The following is a 24,405-nucleotide window of genomic DNA, read 5'->3' as shown; positions in this document are numbered from 1 at the left end:
TTCACTGATAGAGATTCGGCTGAACTACAGTGAGTGTTGGGGATCGGTCTCATGTTGATATTGTCCCTATGTATAAAGGCGACGCCACCACCTTTGGATAGGTTGGATAAGCGGTCATTTCTGAGGATAGAATATCCGTCAGGAATAGCGAGGGATAGGAGCGGGCCAGAAGCAGCATGTAGCCATGTTTCTGTGATAGCAATGAAATCGAGGTTCTGGGTAGTGATGAGGTCAGAGATGTCTAGGGCGTGAGCAGTAAGGGATCTGGCATTGATAAGAGCACCTTTGAGTTCTTTAGGTGTGGTCGTGAGCGGTTTAGGTAAGGTCTGAGTGGAGGCACAGGGGGTGTTGGTATGATGGCGTTGGGCACAGGGTATACGAGGCAGTCTGGATCTGAGTCTAGCATTCCTGAGTGGCAGTGTGCATGGTTGGTTAGGAGTAGGCTTGGTTGCGAAGTGTTTGAGCCACAGTGTGGGATCGTTAAGGTAAGGGTTAGGAGAGAGTGTGTCTGTGCAGGGGTTGGGTAGTGGTGATGTGCTGTGATACATTATGGTAGAGTATGCACAAGAGATGTTGCAAGGGGTGCAAGTGGGTCGGATGGGCGTTACGCAATGGGCCTTAGCTAAAACTAGGATGGATAGGAGAATGCCTGCCGGGGGCAGGGGCAGCATGTCCACGGTGTTAAGATAACTCTGTGGCAGGGGCAATGCAATTATATCGAGTGGTGAGGCCTAGTAAGGGTACAGGACAAAAGTGCGCTAATGTGATAGGCTTAGATATGGGTGAGGCAGCTAGAGCATGTGGCGCAGCGTGTCAAACACAGTCAGACAGGCAATCATATTATGATGACATGAGTCACAGTCATAGGCTGGAATACAATACAGAGATATGTCATAGACAGGATTATAGAAGCATGCCAGCAGGGAAATGTCCCTAATCCCTAGTAGGATCTAGTTAAGTGGCAGCGTGGGCAATAACAGCATAGAAGCACGTAGAGCATACCTAAGGCAGGTTAAAGTGCAAATAGGCGAAATACGGCTTTCAGATGGCAATGAATTGTCAAGCGAGATACATAACAGCAGGGTCCCTTGCCCCTGCACTTGCCCCTAGCTTGCCGCACTTTTACTTATTGCTTATTTATTTGATTTATTTTACTCTCGATCCATGTACTGCACTCCCCCCCCTGCACTTTTTCCTCTTCCCCCCCTTCCCCTGCGCGATCTCAATGTCACCTGGCCTAGTAAGATCGTTCTCTTCTGTTCCCCCCCTCCCCTTGCCTCGTCACGCCTTGAAACATTTGTGTATAGGCGCGTTGTAAATGCCATATTCACCACAGGCGTCCCTCCGCCGGGCTTGAGCCGGTCTCTTTGTGGGGATCTTCCCCACGTTTTGTCTTGATCTCCCTTTACTGTCAAAGACTATAGAAACTGCAAGGATTTTATGTAGACCTCTGTATGACCACTTACCTCCGTTTAAACAATCCACAATCTTCCTCATCTCGCAATGCTTCTTGGTACTTCTAGTTTCTTATTCTCTTTACTTTGCCCTCTTGGCCTCTTTAATAGTTCATATACTTTGCCCTCTCGGCATATTCAGTTTCCACATACTTTGCTTTTCAATTAAAGGCCCCACTGCACTACGAGCACCCACCCTGGTGTTGCCCACCCCACCTGGAGTACCAATCTGCTGCCGGCACACGACATTTGTCCCATCACCAGAACTCATCTCTAGGTGGCTAATACTATCTACCCACACACCAGATGCACACATTGCATCTTACCCACCATAGACAATGTTCCTCCTGGGCTTTTACTCTATACTACTGAGAATCATTCTCCACCTAATCAACTCCGCATGCCTGCCCAGCTCAGCCTTCAACTTGATCAGCCTAGGCACCACATCACCCACCCTCACAGAGCCTAGCACCACAATCATGCTTACCCTACTCTCTCCCCCATGCCTTTCGGACAGGCTGACCAGATTACGATCCAGGCTTCCCAAACTACATGAGCCCCGAGCCAGGGACTCCACCCAATCCAAACTCACAAACCGAACCTTCATTAATACCTGTGCTAACCTTACGCTAAAAAAACCCAAACTTAAACCCCTCAACACCACTACAACTAACAACAAAGCGCACACCACAGCAACTACCCCCACCCCACCCAAAACCATTACCCCACCTATAAAAGGTGCCCTCATTAACGCTTGCTCCATAATTGCCCATGCCACGGACATCGCTGATCTCATCCTAGCTGAAGATCTAGACTTTTTAGCCATAACAGAGTCCTGGCTCCATGCAGCCGCAGGCCCAGCCCTTTCGCTAGCCATCCCCATCCATTACACCATCATCCGAGCGGACAGAACTGAAGCTAGAGGCGGAGGTTTGGCCATCATTGCCAAGACTCACCTTAACATCAGACTCAACTCCGCTACACACCTCCCATCATGCGAATCACTTACAGCCAAGCTACCCACTGCCAACTCCCAAACAATATCCATTCACCTACTATACAGACCGCCTGGACCCCTGGGATCCTTCGAGGAAGACCTCAGTGCCATCCTCACCGACAACCTAAAAAACTCCTCACAATGCCTCCTCTTAGGAGACTTCAACTTAGGTTACAAAGACCCCAAAGACAATCAGGCCACCCTCGTCAGTAACACTTTGTCTGAACTAGGCTTCACACAAAAAGTATCCAGCCCCACCCATAACAAAGCGAGAACCCTTGACTGGATAGCAGACTACAACTGTGCCGTATCGATCACTAACAACTCTCCCCAATCATGGACTGACCACCATCTCCTTTCCTTCTCACTCGAGGCCTCAAGCCCCATAACCAACATGGCAGTAGCCGCAGCCATCCCCACGAGAAGCAAAAAAAACATCACAGTGGAAAAACTGATCCCGCTCATTCTTCCTGCGCTCAACCAACTCCCTGACTCTAACCCCTATGACCTCGTAGAAGGCTATAACACCATGCGCACAGCCTTAGACGCCATTGCACCACTAAAACTCAGAAAATGCAAACCAAAAAAGTACCTCAACCAATGTTCTCCAGCCATCTTAAAACCCTTAGATTGGAAAAACGTAAACTGGAACAAGTCTGGAGATAGTTTCCGACAGACCATAAGCTACTGCTCAACAAAATAACGGCCAACTATAAAAAAGAAATCATAGCGGCCAAACAAGAATCCTATAACCAGAGAATCTCACAATCCAATATTCCAGCACCAAAGAATTATTTACTATCCTGAAAGAATTGGAAACACTGGTGATAATTCCAGATACCTGCGTTAAGAACAAACAATGGTGCACCAGCGTCCAAAATGCACTAAACAACAAAGTCACCGGCCTTCAAACTAAAATTAAAAACAAGAAAGACTCCCTCACCAAACTCACCAACCCCATCAACGCCCACTCCAGCCCTCCACCATCACACCACACACCCAACACTGCTCGCTTCAGCTTTTCCAAAGTCTCTACTCTCGAAGTAGAAAAAATCATTCTTGGCCTTAAACCCTCCAACTGCAATGGCGACCTCTGCCCCCCACAAATCATTAAAATCCATCAGCTGGATTGAGTCATTCCTCAACAACAGATCCATGCGTGTCTTCTCCTCCTCTGCCGCTGCCGAGCCCATCCCCATCACGTGCGTAGTCCCACAGGGCTCTTGCGTCTCCCCCACTCTGTACAACGTGTTCACGAAGCCCCTGTTTGACGATCTAGATGGCCTGGGTATCACCTACACCAACTACGCCGATGATACACAGATCCTCATCCCGTTGACGGGAGATTACAATCAGGATTTGGCCTTGGTGAACAAGGTGTATCTCATCATCCAGGCATGGATGGCTTCGCACAGTCTATGCCTGAATGATGACAAAACTGAACTCATCATCCTTGGTTCCACCTCCAACCTAACCAAACTCGACCACAACTACACCAACTTCATCATAGACGGGAACCTAATCAAGGTTTCCAAAGAAGTGAAAACTTTAGGAATATACCTCGACTCCTCCCTAACCTTCCACAAACAGGTTAGCTCAATGGCATCCCCCACGGCCTACAAATGTAAGCTTATAAGAGCAGCCAAACCCTTCTTATCCAACCAGAGTTGCATTACACTAGCCAGAGCCCTGGTATTATCCAAACTGGACTACTGTAAAGCCCTCTACATAGGAGCCAGCAAGCAAATCATCAACAAAATTCAGACGCTACAAAACAACGCTCTTAGGGCAGCGCTCAACATTCCCAGGAGGGAACACATTTCCAACATCAGGAAATCCCATAACTGGCTCAGCACATCAGACAAAATCCTGCTTAAAGTAGCATCGCTCACCCACAAATGCCTGAACAACGCTGCCCCACGCTACCTGGCAGACAGAATATGCAAACACACCCCCAACAGACCCACCAGAACCTCCAACGCTAATTTGCTCATTGTCCCCAGGTTTAAACGCACCAAAATGGGCCGCAACAGCTTCCAGGTGAAAGCACCTCAACACTGGAACTCCTTACCACCATCTCTCAGAACACCCCAATCTTACTAGCACTTTAGACGCAACTACATCCATTGGATAAAGAACACAAACCATTAACACCTCTAACAACACACTGCTGCTTTCCGCAATGTATGTTTATATGTAAATTTATAAAATATATGTAAATCTTTAAATATATGTACTGCATTATCTCCTTCCTGCCAAACTGTACACATGTCCTTCATTGTCACACTGTAATTATGTAATGCAATGTATAAGCAACCTGTAACCAAGCTTTGAATAACCATGCTGCTCATGTGCCCTCATACCCTCGGGTCTGGTGCGCAATACAAATGAATAAACTAAACTAAACTATTTATCTTTCATTCGGAATCGCAGTTACTTTCTTGCCTTTGGTACCAGTTTAATACATTTCAACTCAGAACATTTCAGAGACTTTCGAAAGTGACATTCTGCCTTGCAGGACCACTCTGTTACTTTGTATCACAGTTCTTCACCATTCATCAATTGTCCTTCTCCATTACGTGTTTTATCGGCACACGCGCAACATTCAACTTTTGGTTACAGTTACTTTAAACATCTTCTTATTAGTTTTCAACAAACGTATACAACTCCAGAGTTAGCATCATCCTTGCCTTCCTGCGACTTCAACTCTCCCCCGTCTCTAGGCCATCATCCATCCCCAATAGGTCCTCCTCCAGTGGTACAGCCTCCTTGTCCACAAAGGCCTGGACCTGGGCCTCATGTACCTTTCTCCAGAAGCACTTAAAGTTAAGGGAATCTCCACCATGTATGTGACCATGTACCCTCTCCACCGCACCCCTCCAACATTTCTGCGAGGCCCCAGGGTATTTCTTATGGAGTCTGGCCGGTGTATAGTGCCACCTATAGAGTAGTTTGTACCAGTATTCCAGTAACAGGGTTGCTTCAACTACCTTTGGTATCCTTTTGCATAATCTCCCTCACCCTCCCCTCGGAAGGTCTCCCCATCATTCCCCGCCACTGTTCCATGCAAGGCCAAACCGCCTGGGGAATAGCATTCTCCAAGATTTTGTACAGATTAGAAATAAGCCCCTTAGAGCCGTCCTGTGTCACCAGGAATTTTTCAAATGAGGTAAAGTAGCGACCAGTCGCTGCTTTAACCACTGGGTCTAGAAGCCAATGCTGCAAATGAAAATACCAGAGCCTTTCAATTTCACCTACCCCGAAGCACCGTTTGCACTCCGTAAATGGCCTAATAGTATTTCTCTGAAACATGTCTCAGCAGTTTTCTGCACCCTCCATTCTGTCATTTTTTTTTAAAAGCCTCTGCTTCTGTCGCAGGTGAGAAGTCTGAGTTGTTGAATTTGGGAGTGAATGGGGACGGAAAAGTCATGATCTCGTATTTACCTGCTAGTCTGTCACATGTTTCCGCTACTAGTCTAGTAATAGTGCTCATGTACATGTGCTTCGACCTATGCTGTCGCAGCAGCCACAGCGCTGCCTCCAGGTCATGCTTCACCACTGCCCGATCCATTGCTACCCACGGTTTCTCTGAGAATCATGCCCATATGAGTCGTAATTGGGACGCCTTATAGTACATAGTACAATCTGACATTCGGGGGCGACATCACTCTTCACCCCCCCACTCCCTCTGGGACGTCAGTAATGCTCCACCCTTGCTCTCCCATATAAAAATCACCCGTTGCTTTCCTAAACTTGCAAAAGAAAAATGTTCGGCAGTGCTTGAAATGGGTAGGAGAGTCTAGGGACCGTCACCATCTTCACTGTCGCAATTCTACCCATCCAAGAGATCTTAAGCGTCTTCCACTTTAGGAGGGTCCTTTACAGTTACTTTTAACACAAACCAGGCTTTTGTTGCCCTCGATAACTCACTCGTCATGTTAATTGGGCTTTTCTCTTCAATGCCTTTCTTGTAGCACTCAAGGCCATTACCAACACCTCCTCTGCTCCTCCCAAACTTAGTTGTTCACGCAGGAGGGTAGTAGGCCGCTTTAAAGCATCTTGAAAGTTTCTCCTTTCCGCTCACTCGGTTTCAATCTTGGAAGGCTTACGGCTTTCTGAAAGTGTGGAATCCTCACCTGGCTCTTTCCCCTTCTTTGCAACTGCTGATCAGCCCCTTAGCCTTCCAACTTCCATAACCTGGTTCGCATCAGCCCCAAAAGAGCTGCTCCTTCTCGTACCCAGCATTGCTCAGAGAGCATGTGCATGGCATCTTTTATCCTGACAGGGAGTGTTGGCAAGTGGCAGGTGTGTACAGTTAGGATTACGTGCCTGAACCTGCCTGGTTGCATTAAAGGGACAGAGCCATTGCAAGTCAATAGAGGTAAAGTTGTAGTTTCCCATAAAATAAGCAGGGATACAGGTTAGATGGATTGTGGAAAAGGGGGGATATCATGTCTCACCATAAGGTGCTTCTCTCCTACCCCCAGAGGACCCCTTACTCAGGCGATCCTCCCTCGCTTGTCCACCCCCAGGGTCGGGGATCCAAAAGCAATGGCCTTTCCCTGGCCACCCGAGTACGGGATCCCCAGCGACTAGCTTGTGAAACAACCTCTGGTTTTTCACAGACCATTTAAGATTTCTCTAAAAAGATGCGTTGCTATAGCCATCCAACCTGAACGTCCTTAAGATCCTTCAATACATACGAAAAATGAATTTCTCGTTGCAAACTTAGTGAGGTGCATTCTACAATCAGATGATGGTTTCCACACACTCTTGATTACAAAACCAGCACCTCCTTAGAACTCGTTCTATACCTCTGTGGATCCGAAAATGTAATTGGTCGGGTAAAGATTCATTCTGAGGTGTAAGTAAAAAGTGTACCAATATACCCCTGGACATTTGAGAAAATAGTAAGGCATAACGCCATATGGTCTAATGTCCAGTAACATGGGAAAGAGACGATAATCTTTAATCATATTGATTGTCTTTATCCAATCTCTCTCCCAGATTCTGCGTTTTACCTTTTCTGGCTTAGTTGGCAAAAATTCAAGAGAATACAGAATATCCAAACACTGTGCCTGCCAACCTTCCAGAGGAACCGAAAGTTTGTTCAGCAAGGCATATTTTAACAATTCACAAATTGATTTAGGTTCGGCTAAATAGATCTTCCTTGGGAAGGTGATTTTTTTCCAAGTAGCTAATGCCTCCAGGGATACCAGCCCCACCTTGTATCTTATTGCGGGGGCAGGAACACTTTGCAGCAGCTTAAAAATTCTCCTCCAGCAGGAGCCCTCCCGTTTTGGCCATTTGCCAGTTAGGCGAAACATAGTCGTAGGTCATTATTGGGCCAATTTTTTTACAATAAAATTCTCTGACTGGTACTAGCGAGAATAGACCGAATTTCTTCTTTACATGGGCCGCCTTGGCCACTAAAGGCTTCATTCTTTGCATCTTGACGGCCAACAACTGCGTACAATTTTCTTAACTAAATAACAGGAAACCCAAATATATAAACAAGTCGAGCTTCTCCAAGGAAGTCTTACTTAAAACCCAATTAAAATGACATCTCGTGCATATGTATGATAAAAAACTACCCGGGGCTGCTCCAGCAGGTAAAGAGTCAGTCAGTCAAGCAAGTTTATTCGGATTTTCAAAGAAATCCATCAAACACAAAAAAAAAATGCAAAAACATCACAAATAGGCAATTAAAATCACTACTCCCAAATAGAAACAATAACTCCACAGTCAATTAAATCCCTAATTCTGTCCCAATATGACCCTTTACGGTGGCCTCTCCACCAAGGTGCTTGACCGATCACGACCCAAAGGGATAAGGTTATCGCCGGACAATGGAGATGATCTCACAATTGGCCGCCAAGTGCACCCGGACCCTGTATCCGGATATGGACTAATTAAGATCCCACTCCTGGGCGTCCTGCCAAATCCCTCACGTTGTCCCAGGACTTCATTAGCCACACTCCGGTCCCTAAAGACCAATTCCACAGTATCACAGAGCTGATTTCCCCCCACTAGGTACTCTGACACAACCCACCATGGATTCCCTATGCACTGAAGCACAACCTTTAGTGGACCGTAGCCAGTGTAAGGTTTTATTTAACAGGGCATCCTTTGATTCATACACATCCCTCGCCAGTTTAGGAACCCCATGAAGGTATACCCTAGCGTGTTTCAGCTGACATTGAGGTAGGGGCTGGGAAGGAGCCCCACTACCCCGTGGACCATACACTCTTTCCCTGGGTAGGTACATTGTGGGCCCTCTCTTTGTGGAACATAGACCCACAAGGGGGTAGCCTTTGCCTGGGGGTCGGGCACCCTGTGAGGCTCTTTAATTTTAGCACTTCTTGCACTAGGGTTGATGGCAATTGCTGGTCTCGCGTTCCCCTGCCCCAAGCTATGGGAGGCGATTGTAGGAACTACAGTTACAGGGCTCAGGGTAGCCTGTTCCCCCTGATATACCCATGAAGGATCGGGGGGGACCTTGCCCACGTTTGGAGTAATCGGAGGCACCCCATCCCTCATAGCCCACCCCTTAGATTCTAAGAGGGATGAGAGCAAAGTTCTGATAGCTGCTAGCTCCACCAGCACTTGATTACATTTACAGCCAGCCCCCCTAGGTATAAAGACACCCCCGGCTGGGGTGTTAGTAGAACTAGCATTGACATTGGAACAGGTACTAAGTTGTCGATCGATGGTCCTGAGTGGGGAGAGATGGAGATAAGAGCTGGCTACTGAACAGGATTAAGACCCTTGCTCATTACAAGGGCTACGACAGCGGAGGGGATGGTTATGCATGGAGCCGTCGATAAACTGTCCCTCCTCTGTGGGAACGGGGTCAGGAGAGGGACTGGACAAACCCACAACCATTCCAGAGCCAAAGTTACAATCGCAATCCTCTACAACATCCAAAGCATGTACAAGTTCTGGACAAAACGCACCCGATGAGGTACCAGGGGAAGTGCCAAGGGAGAGGCTGGATGGTTGACAGCCACTAGTAAACTCTAAATGCCGAACCAGTTCCCCCTCCGTCCCCGGGCATGGTTCACCAAAGGCAGGAAGCGGAAATGCTGGGCGAGATGTCATAGTAGGGGCCCGGAACCCCCCTGCAGCAGGGGTTGGACATACTAACGTGCCGCCCTTGTTTGGGGCTATGTCTGCGAAGTCTCCCAAACTCAGCCGTCCATCCGTAGTAACTTCTATGGTTAGAGATGGCTCCTTGGTTACCACCGTGGCTGCTGTACCCCCTCCTCCCCCGTGTAGGTGAAACAGGCCAACCTGACCACCAGCCTCTCTATCACCTCTGACACAAAGACCTTCCAGATCAGTTTTACTGTCCCTTATGTCTTGAAGAGTCTGCTGGGCTTCTATTTCTGATGAGCGAGAAGTGAGGTGGCTAGAAGAAGTCACTTCCCCAAAAACAGGGGCAGTGTCGGTGAGCGAGGAGACCGCAGTAAGGGCCTTATCTCCAGTTGTTCCTCCTTGGTGGCTCAGTCTCTTAATAACCACAATTTTACGCGATGATGACTGCTCACTACTAATGGGGGTGGGCTCAGAGCAGCACAGGAGTGGGGTGAGAGGCAAGATAGGAGAGGGTTTCTTAAGTACAACATGGCCCTTGTGGGACCTTAATGACTTTAATAGGCGCATGGCGGATCCCCTCGAGCTAGGACCTCAAACACAATAACAGCTCCGAGCTTTTGCTCCTTTACTCCTTCGGGCACAGTCACAAAAGTAAGCACTCCCCTGCACTTACTTGCTCCCCTGCCTCACCTGGAAAGGGGCCTCCTACCACGAACCACCGCGCCCTTGCCCCGCCACGGGCCTCACCGCTGCGGGGCCGTAGAGGAGAGTTTATGTGCCTGGGGGCGTGGCCTGGGAATCAGGAAGCAGCTGGACACCTGCGGCGCCAAACACCGCGCCCTTGTATATCTGCGGACATGGACCCCACTTTGTATCTCGTGGCTAGGAAGGGAGGCCACCATAAAGATGGTAACACTCCATGGGTACTTTACTATTTTCAGGCTCTCCCGGTTCCAGTTCTGCTGCTATTTTTTGCACATTCCTTTGGAGAAATAAATCCCCGAGGGTAGCATTCCGCACTATAATGGCACCCAGAGACAAAGGGGGAGGGTGGGACTCCTGAATTTTAACAAGTATTAGAGCTGAAAGTAGTGCGAGAATGGTTTACGGGAGACATGTCAAAATCCTGGGCAATGATGGATAGGGCTGTGGCGGTGTGCTCCCTGGAGGGGGTCCTATGGCTACATAGACTAGATAAACCCCAAAACACATGGCCAAGTCAGGTTTTGGCAGTGGTGTGTGATATAAGGGACCGCCTGATGGAAAAGGGATTTCTTTGCACATGCCCGGCCTTCACCCCGCTTTTTGGGAACCCGCAGTTCCAACCAGGGACTGTACAGGGAGTGTTCAGGCAATGGCGGAAGAAGGGATGCACAAAGCTGCGGGATATGATGCAGGGAGCTGATATTTGCACATTCATGGAATGTAAACAGCATATGGGACTCTCTGAAAAGGACAGAATTGAATATTACCAATTGAGGCACTGGATAGCTAGCTCAAGGGGAAATTCGGCTGCTTGGAGAGAATTCACGGCCTCTGAAATGTTCATCCCCACACATACAGGAAACAGGCAGAGGGTGTCGGAGCTATACTGGATTTTGATGGAAGGGAATACTGGCTATAGTGGGGCTATATGCACAGATGGGAAAAGACATTGCGGATAGATATCCCAAGGGAACATTGGGAACACTTGTGCAGGAATATCCCTATACTGACTAGTTTGATTCAGATTAGGGAAGCTTGGTGTGGTGGAGGTTTTGAAGGTACTCCTTCAGGAGTAATAAAGCAGGACAACAGACGCTCCACAATCCACTGGAGCTCTCAGAAAAACATAGCTGCAGCTCACACCCAACATACTGCACGCACACCGCCCTTATTTCTTGTTGATGAGTGCTATTAGAAAAAACAATCTGTGCTTTTCCGGATGCATCCCAGAAGCATTTCTAGGTGCCATGCCGCCTAGATATTCTGCTCTTGAATACCTCACATATTGAGTTATGGTTCCCTCTCTGGTTACAAGTTGAGCTGCAGTAAAACTGAAATTCTGCCCATCGCCAGTTTAAGCTATGACCTTGAACACTGGTCCTTCAGGTGGGAAGCAAGAACTGAAATACCTAGGGATTGGGATTGCAAAGAACCACGGGGTCATTCGAAGTTTCAACATTAGGGACCTAAGCAAAGCTATAAAGAATGACCCTCCCCAGGGAATCCTTAAACTAGATGCTCCTTGATAGCATTAACAGGGTTGAGATGCAGGGAAATGGTAGTATAAATCTAGCCAACTGAGCATGTCCAAAGGCTTCATTGATGAGCAGTGTTTGAGAGTTGTTTTTTGCCCTTGCTTTTTCTTTAAATTTGGTCATTTATGTGACATTACACATTTCAAATCTGAATAAAACCTCAGAACAAAGGTTTGTACTTTGGGAAGAAAGGGAGGCCACCATAAAGATGGTGTCATTTATAAACAAAGGAGAACCCATTTTATGTGTGTCGTTTGAATTGGGATAAAGAACATTTGGTTGAAATTAGACTTCATGATTAAACCAGATTATTCAAATGCCATGATGATTAGATCTCACATTACAGCAAAAAATGTCCAAGTGTATCGTGACTTTCAATTATGCACACATAGTCAACCAGGATCTAAGCCATTGAAAACTAGGCAGGGACACCCCATTATTTAAATCATCCTTTCAAAATTTGCCAAAGGATAAGGAAACGTTGGTCAAAAGCTTGAATAAATCCTCAAGCCACTATGTAAAGGTGAAAGGATCTGAAATGCTGTCAAACCTGTAAGAGCTAGCCAGGTTTCATTTTGGACAACTATTTCTAATTGATGTTCTCAAAAGTAGAAGTATTACCTGCATGCAGTACAGTACTTCAGGAATGACAGCATGCCAATAGAAAACATTATCAGATGGTATTTGCCCTTTCGCTCAAGCTTATTTAGGGCAACACCTATCGTTAATGACAATGGATGCAAAGACTTTCAATAATTAGCTTAGAATATTAAAAGATAAGAATGTCACCTATGTGCCTGTAGACTGCTGGCATTACCCCTTGCCATAACTTAAAGAGGCCTTCCTCTTCAATGATGCCAGCTGCTGTGCGCATCATCCCTCGGTATGGCACCGAACCTCCATGGTCACGAATGGCTGCTTCTCCTTGAATCTGAAGACGCGTTTTGGTGAGGTCTAGTGGAAAGGTCACTGCAAGAACACATATATTTGAAAAACATTTAAAAATGAAACCCCTTAGATATGTGAACAAGTGTTCTCCAGTGACAAGGTAAAATGTTTATCAAGTGGAACAATTGGATGCAAGCAACTGAAAAACCAAAGCTACAATGTTCTTCTGGGCCCTGGCAGCATCAATTAACCACACGACTGCCGAGAAGCAAGCTGTATTATCAAATGGAAGTGTCTCACAGTTTTATGGTTATTCTAAAATGCCCTTTGTAATTTCTAAAACTCAAATGCATTTTCTATAAGACTTGAGAGCATTGTTCTCAACTGAGAATAAATGAAGTAGAAATGTGGCTAAATAACTTCGCCTAAGAATTTGGCACTGAAAAAAAATCAGCCAGAGCAAATGTGGACAGAACCATCATACTACTTTGCTATATCAATCCTGCCCTAGAGAACAAGGCTGTAATGTCATTACCAATATATGCACTCCTACATTTATTCAATAAAAGCAGGCTCATCTCTGCAGTGCGTTATTGGCTGTGCTAGAGTTTACTCAGCCGGCTGAGAGGGCCGTTGATTCTTCAAACTTCATATGGGAAGGGCGGGCCATCTAGCACCACAAACTTTTTCCAACCTTATAAAGCATCGACAGAAAAGAAGTTGGCAAAGAGACAGAACACCAGATTCTGATTGGAGGTATTTATACCGCATTACAGGCAGACTGAACTGCATCAAGGCATGCACACACATGCAAATTACTGGGCAGGACCATTAACTAAATATAAAGGTTTTCAGAGATTTGCGAGCAATGCATAAATTTTTATCCAACTCAAACATAGTGAGAATTTACTCCACATCTGCTACTGAGAATTTGCGAACCTCGCAGGATTTCAACTATGATTTATGCGCAATAAGGAGATCCTTATAAGTAGAGCTAAGAAACCAGGCTGGGTAACAACTTTGGATGAGATATGTATAAGATTTTTTTATTTTTTTTAATTAATTTCTTTATTGGCATTTTCATAGAAACAACAACAACAAACCACACCGGAACCCCCCATCCTCCCCTCCCCCCCAGTATGACACGAGATATTCCACAAACCCAGAGTCAGGCCAAAGTGCATAGGAGTAAACCACTGAACGCGACCATACAGAGTTCATATACCCTTCCGCGTCAGGTTTCTAAACGCATGCATAGCGAGGCCGGGGGATCAAGACAGCATGATCCCTCACTCCCCTGTAGTGGGCCAGCAGTTCAAAGTCACAATCCTGTCCCATGTTGCCCACAACAGGTGGTCCTCTCAGTGCAGTAACGGCAAAGACGTAAGTGTCCGTGACGTAGTGGAGTCCAAACGCCCATCACCCCCCGAAGGAGATATGACGTAGATGTTTCCCACATCCCGTATCTCCCCAAGTGTTCCCCCTCATCACACCCCACCTCAACTCCATATTGTTGCAATACAAAATGTCCCGAGACCATTAGGCAATCGTCGGAGCCGCAGCACTACCTCAGCCCATAGCGACCCTTCGCTTGGCCAGGATCAGCAGAAGAGTAACCAACTTCCTAAGCCCCTTTGGTACTTGTGCAGTATATCCCAACAAGCCCATCATCGGATCCGGAGGGTATCGCTGGCCCGCAACCTGCCCAATCACATCGAACACCCCCCACCCCCCAGAACTGGCTCAGCGATGCAGTCCCACGCCACATGGAAAAACCCCGCTGGTTCATACACACACACCTCCTGCACGCCGCTGATCTGTGAGGAAAATAACGATGCAAACACCTCAGAGAATAACAGTATTGATGTAAAAATGTGTAATGTACAAGCTTAAAATTGGTGTTGACTGCCCCCTTTCTTGTGCCTTCGCAGCAGTATAACCACGCTTCCTCCGAGATCTCTCTTCCCAGCAACCGTTCCCACTCTACTCGTGAAGCTGATACGGACCTCGATCTACCCTCTAACCTGGCCGCATAGAGCCGTCTGACCAACCCTCGATCCAAATCTCCCTTGATCACGCTATCTAGCAACTTCGCCACCTGGGGCTGCCTGGGAAAGGTTAGAAAAAGCTGCTTCAACGTCACCCGGAGCCTGTAATACGTGAAAACATCTAGCGCGGACAGAACGCTGCTGGCTCGCAGCTGATCCACAGTGAGAAACGTGCCGCCCAGGAACACATCTGCAAACCTAACTAGACTGAGTCGTTTAGTCATGGCAACATAACTTGCCTCGCTACTCACAGGTATACCAGGGATAAATATAACCGGGAGTTCCGGCGAGTAAAGTATACCGTTCACAGGCACACGCTCCAACCGAGACCAGGCCTTACATGTTAACTCCACCATGGTGCGCGCTGCTCCAGAACGTCTCGGAGACAGTAGGAGAACCGACCGGAGTAAAGCCGGGGACGCAATGGACCGTTCCAACTCCACGTGTCTATGCTCTTCCGCCAATCCGTACCAATATCGCAAGTAACTGGCCTGAGCCACCCAATAATATAATTCAAATTCGGGCAACGCTAGGCCCCCACGACAGACCGGTGCCGTGAGCATGTCCCAGGCCACCCGCGCCCGCTTACCGGCCCAAAGAAAGCGAGTCACCACCGTTTTGAGGGCCTGAAAGAAACTCTTGGGCACCGGTATGGGAACATTAAGAAACGCATACAAAAACTGAGGCAGAATGGCCATCTTGACTACAGAAACCCTCCCATATAAATTAAGCGGAAGGGAAGCCCACCTCTGCATCGCTTCCTTAGATTGCTGAAGCACCGCCTCGTAGTTATTACGGAACACCACCTCCCTGGATCGAGCCAACGTGACACCAAGATATCGAGTGCTGAGCATATGCCACTGAAACCCCCACTCATCCTGAAAGCGAACCTGCCTGTCCGTTAAAGGGAATATCACCGATTTACCTGGATTTACCTTTAACCCTGAGAGCTCCCCAAATTGCTGGATATCTAACATGATCGGGTTTAAATTAACCTCGGGGTGGCGCAGAAACAAGACCATGTCATCCGCGTATAGCGAAATAACCACTTTATGGGAAAACAACTGAATCCTGCGATGAAGATGAAGCTCCCTGACCCTCTCAGCCCAGGGTTCTATGGCCAGCGCGACCAACAGAGGGGACAAACGGCACCCCTGGCGCATCCCCCTTTCGAGCGGAATTCATGCAGTAACCTGCCCATTGACCCTCACCCTTGCCACCGGCTTATCATATAAAAGGGACACCATGGACAAAAAGGAGCTCCCAAGACCGGATCTGCGCAGGACCGTAAATAAAAAGGGCCATTCAATAGAATCAAAGGCCTTAGTAGCATCCAATAGGACTGCCACAGCTGGATCAGCCCTTAGGAGGGCATCCATCAGCACGAACATCTGTCTCAAGCCAAACGAAGTCGAGCGCCCCAGAATAAAGCCCGCCTGATCTGCCCTGACCAACGTGGACATCAGCTGCGACAAACAGGCCGCCAAGATCTTAGCCAAGATTTTATTATCCGAATTTATCAAAGAGATCGGGCGATAAGAGGAACAATCCCCCTCAGGCTTCCCCGGTTTCAAAAGCACTACCACCAGGGCCTCTCTCAAGGACTCTGGAAGCTGACCTGTAAGTACGGCCTCTTGGTACATCCATAGCAAATAGGGAGCTAATTTGTCTGCAAAACATTTATAAAACTCGGATGTGAACCCATCCGGGCCCGGGGACTTCCCATGGGGCAGCGACCGTATAGCCTCCAGCACCTCCTCCAACGGCCTACCCAACCACTCCCTCTGCTCCCCCGAGCACCAATACAAACCAATCTGGTCAAGAAACGCATCGATATCCGCCTGCGAGGCTCGGGACTGAGAGGCATACAGGCGGGTGTAAAACGTGTGGAACTCCTCGAGGATCGCCTCATCCTCAAAGTGGCTCACCCCATCCTCGTCCCTGATGACCGCCACCCTGCCCCCCGGGGTATGCAGCCGCGTAGCCCTAGCTAACAGCCTACCCGGGGCTTGACCCTCACCGTATTTCCGAGGGGCCGACCTATCCCATAGGTACTGGACTTCCTGCTGGGCAAGGGCACGGAACTCCTGAAGACATCTCATCTCCCCCTGCTGGGCTCCGGAAGGGACAGGGGCAGCCTCCTGCAGCGCACGCATCTCCTCCTCCTTCAAATCCTTACGGATCCTTTTTAATATACCGGCTTCCTTGGAGATACACTCCCCCCGTATCACGCACTTAAACCCCTCCCACAGAGTACCGGCAGAGGACACCGACCCCTCGTTCACCTCAAAATAGTTGTCAATAGCTTTCCCCAGCTCCGCCCGAAAAACCACATCCTGAAGCTTGGTTCCCTTAAACCTCCACGGCAATCTCCCCCCGACCCGGCCCCTCAGTCGAACATCCATGGAAACCGGGGCATGATCAGATTGAGTACGAGCTAGGGCCCAAACCCCTGACACCTGCCCCAAAAGAGCCTCAGACACCAGAAAATAATCTAGTCGCGCGGCCGAGTTGTGTGGTGCAGAATAATGAGTGTATTGGCATATCCCAGGGTTACGCACCCTCCAAACATCCGCCACACCCCAGACCTGTTGCATACCCTGAATCTTGACCGATGACCGACTGCGCTGATAAGGCTGGTGCCCAGTGCGATTTAAAGAGGGGTCCAGTACCGCGTTAAAATTCCCGGCCCATAATAACTCTCCCCTGGGCTGATCCGCCAAGTGCCGCTCAATCCACTGCAGTGACTCAATCGTATCCTGGTTAGGGCCATAATAACTTATAAGCGTGAACAGCTTCCCTTGAATAAGCCCCTGAAGTATAAGCACCCGTCCCTCCCGATCTCTCAGTACCTTGACCAATCTAAATCCCGTGGAACAAGGGGTATTGAGGTGTGCCAGGTAAATAGCGCTGGAGCAGTTTGGTGTACAAGAAACAATTCAATTAAGCCTCAAGGAATGGGGTGCAGCACCCAGTGGAAAAAGCGGGCACCTCAAACCCACTTAGCAAGACAAAAATGACATTAAGTATTCCCACATCGTGGATGCGCTCCCACAAAACACTTTAGAAAGAGAGGTGATCCTCTTGCAAACTTCCTTTGCAATTAATGTTCTGAAATGCCACAAAAATAGGAGTTTCAAAAGTTTAATCTTCGTAACATCCGAGGTGTGTTGTAACGTAACAGAGTAAAATGCCAACACGTGTTTCGACCTCTCTCGGTCTTTATCAAGGCAAAGCTCTTCCCATTCCAAAATTTCTGAATTTAAATCAATTCGCACATTCTCCTTCAAAGTGACGTCCCGCCTGGATTGGCCAACATTGATCTCACGTCTGTGTGAGCCCTTTTTCAGCCCGTGTCATGTCTGAACGAGATGCGATCAGAAATTTTGGAATGGGAAGAGCTTTGCCTTGATAAAGACCGAGAGAGGTCGAAACACGTGTTGGCATTTTACTCTGTTACGTTACAACACACCTCGGATGTTACGAAGATTAAACTTTTGAAACTCCTATTTTTGTGGCATTTCAGAACATTAATTGCAAAGGAAGTTTGCAAGAGGATCACCTCTCTTTCTAAAGTGTTTTGTGGGAGCGCATCCACGATGTGGGAATACTTAATGTCATTCCAATCTAAATCCCACCGACCTATGCACCAGGGTAGCCACCCCCCGAGAAATGGAGGAGTACGACGAAAAGTACCTGTGGCACCCCCAGCATTTACCAAATTTCGCTTCTGAGTCCACCGTCAGGTGGGTCTCCTGGAGAAAGGCCACCTCTACCCAATGATGCCGCAGATACTGCAAAACCTTACGGCATTTCGGCGGGCTGTTGAGACCTCTCACATTCCAGGATAAAAGCCTAAGCGACTCCATCACCGAACAACCAAAAGCCCATCATACCAACGGCCATCGACCCCGAACAATATTGTTTATCCCGTGTCATCTCCCTTTAACCAACAGCCCAACACCCACCCAGCCCCCCACCCCTAGCGACAACCCCTCAACCTGTCGGTGCCACCCCTGCACCCCCCCCCCAAATGCCCCTCTAGCCCCCTCCCCCAGCGTGCCCGATACCCCAACCTTCAGGTACTCCCCACCTCCCTAACATACAACCAGCTTTCGCGCAGAGGGGATCTACCAGCCCGACCCCCTCGGCACCCCACCAGTGAATCAACGACCCCTTCCACATCAACCAGCCTCAAAGATCATGTCAACGATAACATAGCAGGCCCAACATAGCTCACCCCCCAAACCAGCCCCACCGGCCAGGCCCCTCCGGCAGCATATCTAAGAAGGAAGCCGCCTCACCCGGTGACTGAAAGAACAAGGCCTTGCCCTCATGCTCCACCCGAAGTTTCGCCGGGAACAACATAGCATACTTGATATTTCTGGCTCTCAGCCGCCTTTTCATGTCAAAAAAGGTTTTCCGAACTGCCTGAACCTTATCTGAAAAAAATCTGATAACCTCCCCCTTATAAGACACAGTACCTTTCTCCCTTGCCTTCCGAAGAATAGTGTCCCTGTCCCGACAGTTCAGGAGGCGGGCTATCAGCGGCCTTGCCGGGGCTCCCGGAACCGGCCTCCTCCCACTAGGTATCCTATGAGCCCTCTCCACCACACACACCGGAGATAGGCCCTCCAAGCCCAGCGCCTCCCTCAAAATGTCTTCCACCAGGCTCTCCATATCCCTCCGGTCCACTGACTCCGCCAGGCCAACAATCCTCACGTTATGCCTCCTCGACCGTGACTCAAAGTCCTCCTGCTTCTCCCGAAGTTCCTTCAGGGCTTTCCGCACCTCCGCCATTGCTCCGGACACTGAGTTTGCGGTATCTTCCACCCCAGAAATCCGTTCCTCCGCCTCATCCAGCCTCTCCCCATGCTTATCCAACCGAACATGCATATGATCAACCTTGCAGGTCAGGGTGTCCAACTTCCCATCGAGAGACTGAATCCCGGATTGCAGTTGCTGAAACATAGCCTTGATATCCTGAAGCGCGGAGGAGGGTTCCGTCCCAGCCGTCAGGGCATCCTGCTCCGAGGGGTCCATCCCCCCCCCGGTTTAGTCTGAATAGGCGTTTCAAACTGCAGCTTGGCCTGATGTTTTCCGCTCTTCCCCGGTTTTGACATAGCAGACCAAGGGGGGGGGTAGGAAGTAAAGGCGGAGGTCCCGCAAACAGTAGTATGTACAGAGCAGAGCACCCGCCCTCCACACCAACAGGCCTCTCCCAGGACCACCAGCGCGCCAGCCAGTCCCCACCACCACCGAGCCTCCAGCCACCAAATAAGAGGAGGCGGCTTCAGCACCACCAACAAGTGTCTAGCAGCTTACAGACACCTACTGCAGTTCAAGCACACAGCGCACCCAGGACCACAGGGCAGTGCAGGACCTCCAGGCGCAGGGAAGTTCCCAGGCCCCCCCAGCTCCGGGGGCCACCACGGCAGTCCGCTCCACGAACTTGCACGGAGCCCCCCCCCGTTCTTTCGTGGAGAGGGCTGTGCAGCCTCCTTCACACCGGCATCTCTCCAAGCTCCTCCAAAACAATGCTCCCAGCCTCGGGGCTCCGACGATAACCCCAATCAAGGGCACTCCAGCAGCGCTGCGTCGTTACTCCTCTACCGCGGTCAGGAGGGACCGCCCCGCCAACAGGGCCACTCGGCAGGCCGTCCCCCGGGCCGCTTCCACACTTCACCGCGTTCGCGGCGCACCCGCTCGGGTGCTCCCCCGAGGCTCCTCACCGCTGCACCAGGGCTCGGCGACCTCCCGCCAGCACAGGCCTAGGCCCCCCCGCCACCGCTCCTCCCGTGCGGCAGCTCTACTACTCTCAGGCCGCCCCGCCTCCACACCGCGCCAGAGTCCTAGGCTTCGATCCAGGGCTGTGCTCCTTCTCACGGGCTAAATCTGTGCCTATGGGGGCTAAACTAATTTAAACGCTGACACACCGGATTGAGCAGCGAAAGGACTCGCTAATCCGCAGGATATCGTTCCGGATAGCCGGGGGTGCCGAGGAGCTTCACAGACCTACGGCCATCTTGGTCGGGCTCTTGAGCGCCCCCTCATATGTATAAGATTCCTTCAGACAATGCTTGTGACCAACCTGATGTGGTAATGGCAGCCATCCAGATAAGGTGCATATAGGGCCTTTTTACGCACAGAAACCTTGTCAATGCGGGGCTTTTAATTTTTTTAAAAAAACTTTATTTATTCGACTTGACGACATACAAAAAAAAACAGAGATGCTTACAACATAACAGTATACGTCATTACAACAATGCATACTTTGCAATAAAGTGCTGGCTTTGGGTACACCAAGAGGTTCAGGGAACTATGTGATGGCCTGGGTATAAGGCTTAAGACTCATTATTCATGGGGTGACTCCTGTGCAGAGAAAGGCCAGGGGTGGAGGGTTCAGAGTCTGAGTTTGAGGTTGTGGCAGACACATAATTACGAAATTTCCGCCAAATGTCTCTTGGCCTTGAGTGCGGTGTTGCAGTGCTCCCCAGGCCACCTCGGAGTCGTGTGCCCACGTGACCGTCCTGAGCCACTGAGCATACGTGGGTGCCCTGGGGCGGAGCCAATTCATCAAGATGCAGCGTACAGCTAGTATCATGCAGAGTACCGCCAGTTTTTTCAAATCACGACTCAGTTGGGGGAAGTCGTGGAAGAGACACCGCAGTGGGGATGGATCTATGGTGTAATCTAGTATGGCAGACAATGTGGTGCATATTTCGGTCCAATATTGCATGAGCCACGGGCAGTCCCAGATCATATGGATGTAGGGGGCCTGATCCGCCCCACATCTAGTGCAGCTGGAAGGAAGCTCATTACACATATGGTGTAGTCTACCCGGAGTGTGATGGTATCTATGTAGCACCTTAAATTGTATTAGTTTAAACCGAGAGTTATATGATACATTATGGGTGCGAGCACATATCTGGGACCAGCGTTCATCAGTGATCTCAACTCCCAGGTCCTCCTCCCACCTACATCTCAGTTTACTGAAGGAGGGGGTGGCCTTAGTCTGCAGTAGGGTATAGAGCCTTGATACCTTCCCTCTAAAGCAGTCAAAGGTGCATAGCTCTTCAATTATGGGCTCGTCCGGTGGTATTGTGGGGAAGTTGGGTTATCTGGCCTTGAGATTTTTCCAGAGGGAAGAGTATTGCAACCATGCAGAAGGCTTACGTCTAAGGGGAATTGGGAGGTCAGCCCATTCAAGGAATTTGCCCCGTTTATAGATATCCCGGAGAACTAGGAAACCTATCAGCCCAGCGGAACACTATGGATTGTGGGATATTCAGGACATCGGGGAAGAAGTTCCAGAGCGGGAGGTCCCCATGGAAGGGGTGTGGTGTTTGAACCAGTTTCCAGATCTTAGTGAGGGCCAAGGATGTACTGGCAACAGGATCAGCCATTACTGGGTTAGCTGGGACAGGTTTCAGAATAAGGGATCCAATCTCCCGATCACTGACCATTTGTTTCTCTAGGCGGACATGTGGAGGGGGTAGGGGGTCAGTGGTGTTAAACCAGTAGGAAGTAAATTGTGCTTGGGCCACTAGCCAATATCTGGTAAAGTCAGGGGTGCTGAACCCACCCAATTCCTTAGGGGTGGTCAGTGTCGTTAACTTGAGTCAGACAGCGCCAGAGTGCCATAGAAAGGTGTTGGTTATAAGGTGCAGTGAACGGAAGAACTCATCGCCTGGCCATAGGGGAAGATTTGTAAATCGGTAAAGGAGTTGGGGAGCACCACCATTTTAAGTATACCTATCTGGCCCGCCAAGGAAATAGGGAGTCTAGTCCAACTCTCTGTTTTGGTGGCCAATTGTGTGAGGTACGTGTTGTAGTTGTCCTCGCGCAGCTTTGCCATATGCCGGGAGACCACCACCCCCAGGTAGGTAATATTGGATTGGGACCACGTGAATCCTCCTAGGTCGGTAGTGTGGAGTCTGTGTGGGAGGAGGATAGATTTAGAGCAGTTTATTCTTAATCCAGATATGTGACCGAAGCGGACCACATCTTCCAGGATAAGGGCAAGGTTGGTCTCTGGGCAGCGAATATAAAAGGAGGGCATCGTCGGCATATAGGGAAACAATATCGGCTTGGCCCGCCATACGCAAGCCCCTATGAGTGTGTGACTGGTGCATCATGTTGGCGAAGGGCACCATGGTTATAGCGAATATCAGCGGGGAGAATTGAAAGCCTTGCCGTGTTCCCCTGGCTATCTGGAAAGGGGAGGAGCATCTATCTTCCGTGCAGACCCTGGCCGATGGGTCAGTATAGCCAACCTAACCCAGGTGCGAAAGTTGGGGCCAAATTTACACTTCGAGGACTCGCCATAGATATTCCCACGACACCGAGTCGAATGCCTTCTGCATGTCTAGAGTGGCAGCCACCGCTTGTACCTCCGGACCAATCCTACTGATTACATTAAAGAGCCTTCTCAGGTTCAGGGCAGTGGATCTGCCAGGGACGAATCCTGCCTGATCAGGATGGATGATGTGGGGCATGAATGCGGCCAGTCGGATAGCCAGCACTTTGGCATATATTTTGACGTCACTGTTGATTAGTGAGAGGGGCCGGTATGAGCCGCATTGGGAGGGGTCTTTGCCAGGTTTAAGAAGGACTGTTATCATCGCCTCTCGGAGCGAGGGAGGGAGTATGCCCTTCTCACATGCCTCTTCCCATAGGGTTAATAGGTGTGGGAGTAGGAGAAATTTGAAGCGCTTCTATAGGTCGATGGGGAGGCCATCTGGGCCAGGGGCTTTACCCGATGCCAATGATTCAATGGCTTCCGTAAATTCTTCTGATGTGAACGGCCTCTCCAGGAACATGCTAGCATCAGTGGAAAGGACCGACAGAGGGAGGTTTTCTAAATAGGAATCAATTTCAGATACCTGGGAGCAATCAATTTTAGAATACAAGGAGGTGTATAATGATAGGAATTCTGAGTTTACGTCTTATGGGGACGTGGCTAGTGTTCCATCTAATCTCTCTATCGCTGGTATGTTGGGTGCTCCGAATTCTCGGTGAATCAACCTGGCGAGCAGTCGACCTGACCGTTCTTCCTCGCCATATTTCCTAACCGAGTGTGGGCTATCCAAAAATGTGACTTCCCGTTCTGCCAGGGTGCGGAAAGTGTCTAGCTCCGACCCCAGTCACACCAACGTTTCAGGAGCCTGATCGTGGTAATATTGGGTCTCGAGGGTAGCCAGAGCCGACTCGCTGCCAGCGATTTCCGCACGGATTTCCTTCAGGATACCAAACCCTTTGGAGATTGTAATACCTCCGATATATGCTTTAAATCTTTCCCAGAGAGGCGCCTGTGATGCGACTGAATTAGTGTTAATCTCAAAAAATTCATTGGAGGATTCAAGTTCAGATACAAAGGCTTGGTCAAGCAGGGCGTGTGGTCTCATTCTCCACTCTCGTTTTATCATAGTCTTGCCCCCAGTTAAGTGAGATAATAACTGGTGAATGATCAGAAAATTCTAGGGAGGATCTTTAGGTAGGACAGGCACCTGATTAATATATCCAATACGAACCAACTATATCCTGGAGTGTGAATCATGCACTGTGGAATAACCAGGTTACTCACCGTAGTGACCACCTTACTCCTAGTCCATAGTCCCCTTTCCTCCATACTTATGGGGCATCTCTCCGTCCTGTGGGACAGGACCGTAGCACTTTGT

General features: G+C 49.2%; 1 protein-coding gene across 3 annotated transcripts in view; it reads right to left on the bottom strand.

Moving 5' to 3' along the window:
- Positions 1–24,405, bottom strand: part of SLC25A27 (solute carrier family 25 member 27) — a 575,367-nt gene that overhangs the window by 410,697 nt on the left and 140,265 nt on the right. For 2 of the 3 annotated variants that reach the window (XM_069605807.1, XM_069605806.1), the window contains exon 2: positions 12,579–12,758. The exons of the other annotated variant lie outside the window; for it this stretch is intronic. In XM_069605807.1, the coding sequence (XP_069461908.1) occupies positions 12,579–12,758 (180 nt within the window). The remainder of the gene's footprint in view (positions 1–12,578; positions 12,759–24,405) is intronic. 3 annotated transcript variants of the gene reach the window in all.

This window comes from Ambystoma mexicanum, chromosome 4p, assembly GCF_040938575.1.
Source record: "Ambystoma mexicanum isolate Mex_15411 chromosome 4p, UKY_AmexF1_1, whole genome shotgun sequence".
Taxonomy (NCBI): domain Eukaryota; kingdom Metazoa; phylum Chordata; class Amphibia; order Caudata; family Ambystomatidae; genus Ambystoma; species Ambystoma mexicanum.
This window is presented reverse-complemented; position numbering and strand designations above follow the sequence as displayed.